The 8003-nt window shown below is 34.5% G+C and overlaps 1 protein-coding gene and 1 non-coding gene across 2 annotated transcripts; both read left to right on the forward strand.

The window, feature by feature from the left end:
* Nucleotides 1-3077: 3077 nt before the first annotated feature.
* LOC112092841 lies at nucleotides 3078-3141 on the forward strand. The gene has a single exon (XR_002902781.1). It is a non-coding gene; the product is annotated as a small nucleolar RNA snoR101 (small nucleolar RNA).
* A 3618-nt stretch (nucleotides 3142-6759) lies between these two features.
* On the forward strand, nucleotides 6760-7707 carry LOC112092834. The gene has a single exon (XM_024169944.1). It carries the CDS (start codon nucleotides 6760-6762, stop codon nucleotides 7705-7707), a length of 948 nt encoding a protein of 315 aa, XP_024025712.1.
* Nucleotides 7708-8003: the final 296 nt, after the last annotated feature.

Raw genomic sequence — 8003 nt, forward strand, 5'->3', positions numbered from 1 at the left:
ACCACTAGTAGAGTGTAGAAGGTTGATTAATGCTTCCTTTTCTTGTTTATATAATTTTAATGCATCTTTCCTAAGAGTAGTTCTAGAAAAAAATTGTGCATTAGGATTATGTACAATTTTAATATAACGCTGCCAATTTCTTTGTTCAGTAAAACTTAGTGGTTGATCTAATGTGGCTATTAATCGTGCCATTTCCATACGATCAACTTGCAGATCGTATTTCCACGTGCTTAGATCGCTGGTTTGACGGTCAAACGATAATTGCGTTTGGCGGAGATCAGCTCCGCCTCCTTACTTTTAAAGACACTTTTTAGAGTGTCTTCTTAAGTGTGTAGTGCTATGAATAGTGTTACCTTGTAATTTCTCACCACAATATTTACATTGAGTTATGTATTTAATGTTACCGTTATTGTCGACCTCCTCGAATGTGTTGAAGTGCTCCCAAACTACTGAGGTGTGCTTGCATTTCTTCTTAGAACTTGCAACACTTGCACTAGCACTACCGCTTGCCTCTCCTCCACGCCCACCAGTGCCACCACCATTACGTCCCCAACCTCTAGTACGTCCACCAGGGGTCAGATTTACAGTTTCCTCAGCAACTCTTTCCGTAGTTTGCGATTCCTACGTTTGAAAAACATTAGGAAATTTCCCTTCTTTGATGTTGAATTGGACATCAATGGGAATATCACCACCATAACCAGAAGAAGCCATTATGAAAAATAAGAGAGATTGAGAGCGCTTTGAGAAAGATTAAGACAGATTAAGACAGATTTTTGGGTGAGGAAAATGGTTGGGGGGGGGGGGGGGGGGGGTGTAGAGAGAGGTTTTGAAATTTTTGGCTTGAAAAAATATTTTTTTTCCCCCAAAAATTCGGGTCCAACGGCTAGTAAATTTTCGAGCAGTCGGGTCGGGTCGGGCATGAATCGGGCAACGGTCTAAATTATAGTCGTTGGGATTTGAATTTTCGGGCAAAATTCTGACAGCAGTCAGGTTCGGGCAAAAAGATCCGTTGGGTTCAAAATTCAGGCAGAATTCGGGTTAACGGTCAAAAAAATTCAGGCATTTCGGGCAACGGGCAAAATTCGAGCTAACGGTCAAAAAAATTCGGGCACATTCGGGTTATGCCGAAAAATTAAAAAAAAACTCCAGCGGACGACGAGGATGACTTCTCCATGGTGGCGGGCAGCCGGGGAATGAATTTTTTCAGGTTGCCCGAGCCCGTGCCCGACTAAAAACCTCAAACAGGCGGTGAATGGCACCTGCCCGCCGTGCCCGAAAATTTTCGGGCACCGGGCATTCCCGCCGCCTGAACTTGCACCACTAGATTTGATGATCTTTTTAAGCACTTAATAAATAAAAGAATGGACTTTTTTTATACGTTAACATATTGATAGGTCGGATTTTTTAACCGTTAAATTTGTATAAAATCACGTAAAAATAAAAAAGAGATAAATTTTAACGGTTAAAAAAATATGATCTACTGATACACCGACATATTAGAGAATCTTTCATAAAAAAGACTTTCTTTAATATGTCAAATGATAAAAAAAAAATTAAAATTAGAGTTGTTTTCTAACATTATTCATATTTGGTGTGTCTTTGTCCTTTGGTAATTTTTTTTAGGCTCAATTACTATATATCGTCCTTTTTAGCAACCAAATAAATAAATGAATCAACAAAAAGAGCTTAATATAGCTAAATCATATGTGACTGGACTGAGTTTGGTATTGATTTTTGAAGGCCAAAAACAATTATGTAGGCATCACAGCAGCTATTAGTGTTTGGTAAAATGCATGAAAAGTAATTTTAAAAGAATTTGTGAGCAATTGTAAGTTAAAATCACAATCAGCTAAAATGCAGCTTTGGATTCTGAATTGTGTGGGAATCCATCTCCCATTTTAATGAAAGTTTCCCATTACCTGAAAATACCCCTGGTGAAATCTCAAATTTACCATATTGCCAAAAAAATTTCAGCCCCATTTCTCAGACCCTCTCAGCCCTTCTCTCTGCACTCCTCCCTGATCTGCCCTCTCTCTCTCCCCCCGTTATCTCTCTTCTCTCGCTCCGTTCGGTCTCCTCCTCCGATTGTCAACGGATTTTGTCGCCAGTATATCTCTTCTCTCTCTCTTTGTTCTCTTGGTCTCCCTGTTTGTGCCCGTTTTTGTGCTCCTCTGCACCGTTGTTGGTCTCTGTTCCATTGGTCTCTGTTCCGTCGGTCTCCTCCTCCGGTTGTCGCCGGTCTCTACCTCATCAGATCAAGACTATCGCCTCTGTAAGTACTCGATTGAGTTTCGTTTCTCTCGATTTGGTTCTGTTTTATTGATATCTATGCTCGCCAATTGATCTCTGTGCTGTTAAGGGGCATTTGGTATGCGGTAATGGGCAAGAATCATATTACTGAGAAAGTGAAAGAAGGGAATATGATTCCTAGGAAATGTGTATTACCACGTTTGGTTATGCATGTGAATCTTTTCTCATATTCCCAGGGAAATTATTTTATTGTGTTTGGTTGATACAAAGTAATGTAATGTATTTCTTCTTAATAATAACTAATTTAAAATATTTTAAGTACTAAAAATTTGATTATTCTTAAGAAACACAAAAATTCTTCTTAGTTTAAGAAATAAAGGCGTGTTGCAGACGGGTAAAACACTATATTGATATTCTTGGGAATCTGAATAACACCATATTGGGTGTTATTCAGATTACCCCATTTTAGAGTAAAATGAATCCCATGGGATTGATATTTCTGAGAATATAAAAATCACAACTCTTGTACCAAACATAGTAATATGTGAAGATTCTCATTCCCACTTAAAAATTACTCCATACCAAACGCCTCCTTAGGATTTTGGTTTTTTTATCTCGTCTTTATGCTAATCTCTGCTCAATCATCTTGTTTGGAGTGGCCTAGTAGTTATATTTGAAATGAAAGGGTAGATAAATTTGATTTCTTTGTACATTTCTATTTTTTGAATTGTGCTTGTAAACAAACTGAAATACAATTGTTTCATAGAGAAGTGGTTTTTGTTTTTGTTATCATTTTTGTTTTGGGTGCAATTGTGGTGCAGATGATGGCTTAACACTTGATCTGTGAACTTCAGGTAAGTTCAAGTGTTGACCGGTTTATTGATTGATGCTCTAATCTTTGCACCTCTTTTTGTTTGGCTGTTGTGTTACATGTATTTAAGTTCTTTTTGTTATAGCATATCTGAAGTAAGTAGGTTTTGTAATGCTGTATCGCCATGTCCTTGTTTATTTTCCATCTGTAATTGATTTATGACTATTAGTTTTATTTTTATTTTGGGGTGGGGTGGTTTAGGTATACTTCAGTTGGGCAATTATTATTATTATTATTATTATTATTTTTGCAGTGTAAGGTAATATATATAATTTTAAAAATCTGGGGTTGTTCGTTTTTTTGGTATTTAATGATTTCTTGTCTCCAGTCTGATATTTAATGGTATTTAAAATCCTATTCTTGTGAATTGTTTATGTGAATATTACTCTGTTTTGCTTTGTGAATGGTTTTGTACATGCCAAGGAACCAGCCATTATAATTGTTTTGATAGTAATGTTGTGTTGATGGTAAGGGTTGTGATTAAAATCCTTGTCTTGGTCATTGTTTATGTGAATATTAGGCTTCCTTGCTTTGTGAATGGCTTTGTACATGCCAAGGAACCAGGGGTTATAATTCTTAGCACATTAATCATGTTCTTTTTAGTTCATTAATTCAACTTGTTTGTCTTGTGAAACTCGTGTTAATGTTTATTGAGAAAATGTTGGTAGTACTTTCAGTCATCATTTGTTCAAATGGAGGGTAGTGTGCCACAAGATAAAGTAATATGGGATTCGAAGGCTGTAGGCTTTTTTTGTGATTTGTGTATCAAAGAGGTTGAAGGTGGATATCGACCTGAAACACATCTTGAAAAAGTTGGATGTGAAAATGTAATTCATAAATTTAATGAAGCAACCAAACGAGTATATAAAAGACAACAATTGAAGAATAATTGTGATGCTTTGAAGAATGATTGGAAGGTTTGGAAGGAACTTATTGGAAAGGAAATTGGCTTAGGTTGGACAATAAAAAGAATACTATTGAAGCATCTGAGGAATGGTGGAATAATAAAACCTCTTCTATATTCATGAAATATATGCTTTATAATTTACTAATTCTTTGTGTTTTTATTTCAATAGGTAAATGCTATTTAGTTGACGCAGGTTATCCATAATTAAAAGGATTTATTGGACCTTATAGAGGAGAATGATACCATTTAGAATAATTTTGAATGGGTCGTCGACCAACTGGCTATAAAGAGGTATTTAACTAAGCACATTCTTCTCTTCGAAGTGTCATTGAACACACATTTGGTGTCTGGAAGAAAAAATAGAAAATTTTGAAAAACATGTCAAATTATTCATTTGCGAAGCAAGTGAAAATAGTTATTGCTACAATGACGCTCCATAACTACATTAGGAAGCATGATAAACGTGATCGACATTTCAAAGGGTCGGGGATAAGTCAGATGTTTTCATTTGTGAAGAGAATCAACAAGATGACAATAATGTAGAAGAGAATCAAGCTTTACTATCACTAGAAATGGATGAAGTACGAGATCAAATTGCGATAACTTTAATGAACACGACTTAATTCTTTTCATGGCTCTACCAGTTTTGAACATGGAATGTACATTTTTATTGTATATGTTAATTACTCACTAATGCTCCTTTTAGTTGTAACTATATTGTGAATGAAGAAATGAAAAAAATAATAATTATCACTAAATTTACTGTTAGAAAACTCAAGATCATAGCATTTTTTTTTTTTTTTTGTAAGCTCAACAAGTATTTCTAAATACCAAAAATATTTATATATATTTAAGTTTCATACAAATGTCTATTTTTGTCATTTTACATTCCCACAACAATGCAACCTCAAAATTTACCAAACGTTATTACACTGATTTTAAAATCAACACAACTAGTATAATTACATTTTACCAAACACTCAGCTGCTTCTTGTAACAACTACTTTTTCTTTTAGCACAACTAAACGTAATTTTTTTAAAAATCTACAACACTACCAAACTAAGCTTGAGCAATGAGAACAGATAAGAACTTTTGAATCTCAGTTTTCCATGCATGCCAGTACTCCTTACTCCTTACGTATGAGCTCAATCAATGTCATTTCCTTGAGTTGAAACTCATTTCTTTCATTTACTCGAAGTGATTAAGGAACATCAGAACAGAACTAGCTTAAATGTGCTGTGCTTTCTTGATCTTTTTTTTTTTCTTTCCTTTTCTTTTCTTTTTTCTTTTTGTGCTATTAATAACTGAGAGAAGATGGAGGGAGTAAATTGGAAATTTCATGCATTTATGGGCTGAAGTGGAGCAAAATGGCATAGTACAATGATTTCCATTCTTGCCTGTTACACTTTCATTTTTTTTAATCTCTTTTTAAACAAGGATAACACTACAATACAATAAAAGATGTATTTATCGATGCTAATAATTCTTGACGCTTTTATATCATCGAAAATATTCACACTTATTGACGTTATTTTAAAAAGTTAGCATCAGTAAGTATATTTGGTTCCTCACGGGGTGAATTTTGTTGACTAGAAACTTCCCGACGCTTATAAGCGTCGAGAAATTTTTAGGAATTAAGTTCAGAATGCCATATAGCGTTGGGAAGTTTTTTGAGAATTAAAAATTAATTTTTTGACGGTATGTTGGCGTAGGGAAGTTTTTGGGAATTAAATTAGCGACGCCATATAGCATCAGGAAGTTTCTTGAGATTTAGAATATAATTTTCTGACGCTATGTAAGTGTCGAGAAGTTTTTAGGAATTAAATTTACAACAGCATGTAGCGTTGGTAATTTTTTGAGATTTGGGATATAATTTGCCGATGCTATTTAGGCATCGGGAAGTTTTTAGAAATTAAATTTGCAACACCATGTAACGTCAGGAAGCTTTTGAAATTTGGGATATGTAAGTTTCAAATACTTCCCAATGCGCAAAGGCATCGAAAAATTGTTTTTTTAAAGTAAAATAATTTTAGAAAAAAATAACAAACTTCCCCACGTTATGGAATCAGGAAATTTTGAGAATTAAATAATTTTTTAATGAGCAAAAATTAAAACAAATTCAATTTTGAATACAATCTTCAACTCTTAATAGGACTTATTCACCACTCTCTCCAGTCTCAACTCTCTCCTAAAAACTCTCTCTCTCTCCTAAATTTCATCAACGCTCTCTCTCCCCCTCAAACTTCCTGCTCTCTCTCCCCCTCAAACCTTCTCAACCTGCATGCATATTTCTTTCTCTTGAGCTAGGCGCTTCCAATAGATTGTATGAGTATTTTTTTTTTTTTTAAAAGTCAATGTTTTTTATTATTATTATTATTATTATTATTATTATTATTATTATTATTATTATTGTAGTTATTGTTGTTGATGTCATTGTTGTTATTATTTGTTTTTTTATCACCGGGTATTTCTTTTTTTTTTTAAGGTGAGCATTCTTTTATTATTTTAATTTCTTCTTCTTATTATTATTATTCTTATTACTATTCTTGTCATTCTTGTTATTGTCGTTGTTCTTATTATTATCTTTTAAAAATTGAATATTTTTTAAAAAAAAATCATATATAATAATATTAAATGTGTAGTTTTCATGTTTTTTTTTGTTTGATTTACATATAACTCCTAATATTTTTAGTGACTTTAACATTTTTATGTTCTTTTAGTTGGTCAAAAATGTCTATAGACAAGAGTTGGACATCGTTACCTAATCGATTGTGTCCGGAGTACATAACTGGGGTTCGAGAGTTTATCCAAAGAGCTCAAAATTCAACTAATGCAAAGGGGGATATAAGATGCCCATGTCGTGATTGTGGTAATGTATATTGGTATCCGGCAAGAATAGTTCAAGCTCATTTGATTGATAGAGGGATGCAAGAAATATATAAAGAAGAGACTGAGGTTTTGCATGGTGAAACTATTAGTGATCCTCCTGTAGCTAAACAAGTTGCGCCTAATGCTGAGTTAAATGACGATTGTTATGATCTATTGCACGATATTGCCAGGTCTAGCTATGGCCATGTGGAAAATGATGATGATGATGATGATGATCCTATGGATGCATCGACTGAAATTCCAAGAGGATCAACAAATCCTGAACAGTTTGTTGAACTGTTTGATGATTTGAAAAAACCTTTATATCATGGTTGTGAAAAGTTTTTGGCGTTGACATTCGTTGTCAAATTGATGCATATGAAGGTCATGAACAAATGTAGTAACAAAATGTTTGACATGTTGCTTAAATTGTTGATTGAGACATTTCCAGAGGCAAAGTTACCGAGTTCACATTGCGAGACAAAATCATATTTACGCACTCTTGGCTTAGGGTATGAGCCTATTCATGCTTGTAAATATGATTGTGTCTCGTTTTGGAAGGAGAATGCAAAGTTAGAAGAGTGTCCGATGTATAAGATGAGTCGTTGGGTTGATAAAGATACCAAGGGGAAAAAAATTCCTCATAAGGTATTGCGTTACTTTAGGTTGGAGCCTTGTGTAAAACGGTTATATCAATCAAGCCATATTGCAAAAGATATGAAGTGGCATGAAGTTGGTCGAAGCAAAACTGATGGGGTTTTAAGACACCCAACTGATGGAAAGGCATGGAAAAATATTGACAAGATGTAGCATGACTTTGCGAAGGAGCCAAGAAATGTGAGGTTAGCATTGGCTTCTGATGGGTTTAATCCTTTTGAAAACATGAGCAATGCATGTAGAATGTGGCATGTGATTGTGGTTCCGTATAACATGCCGTTGTGGAAGTGTATGAAGGAGTCTGCATTGATCATGACATTGTTGATTCCTAGGTGTAAAGCTCCAGGAAAAGATATAGATGCTTATCTACGCCCATTTCTAGATGAGCTTAAGGTGTTGTGGGAAAAAGGAGTTCGAACATATGACAAAGAGGAAGACGCCTATTTTCA

Source organism: Morus notabilis, unplaced genomic scaffold, assembly GCF_000414095.1.
Source record: "Morus notabilis unplaced genomic scaffold, ASM41409v2 Scaffold277, whole genome shotgun sequence".
Classification (NCBI taxonomy): domain Eukaryota; kingdom Viridiplantae; phylum Streptophyta; class Magnoliopsida; order Rosales; family Moraceae; genus Morus; species Morus notabilis.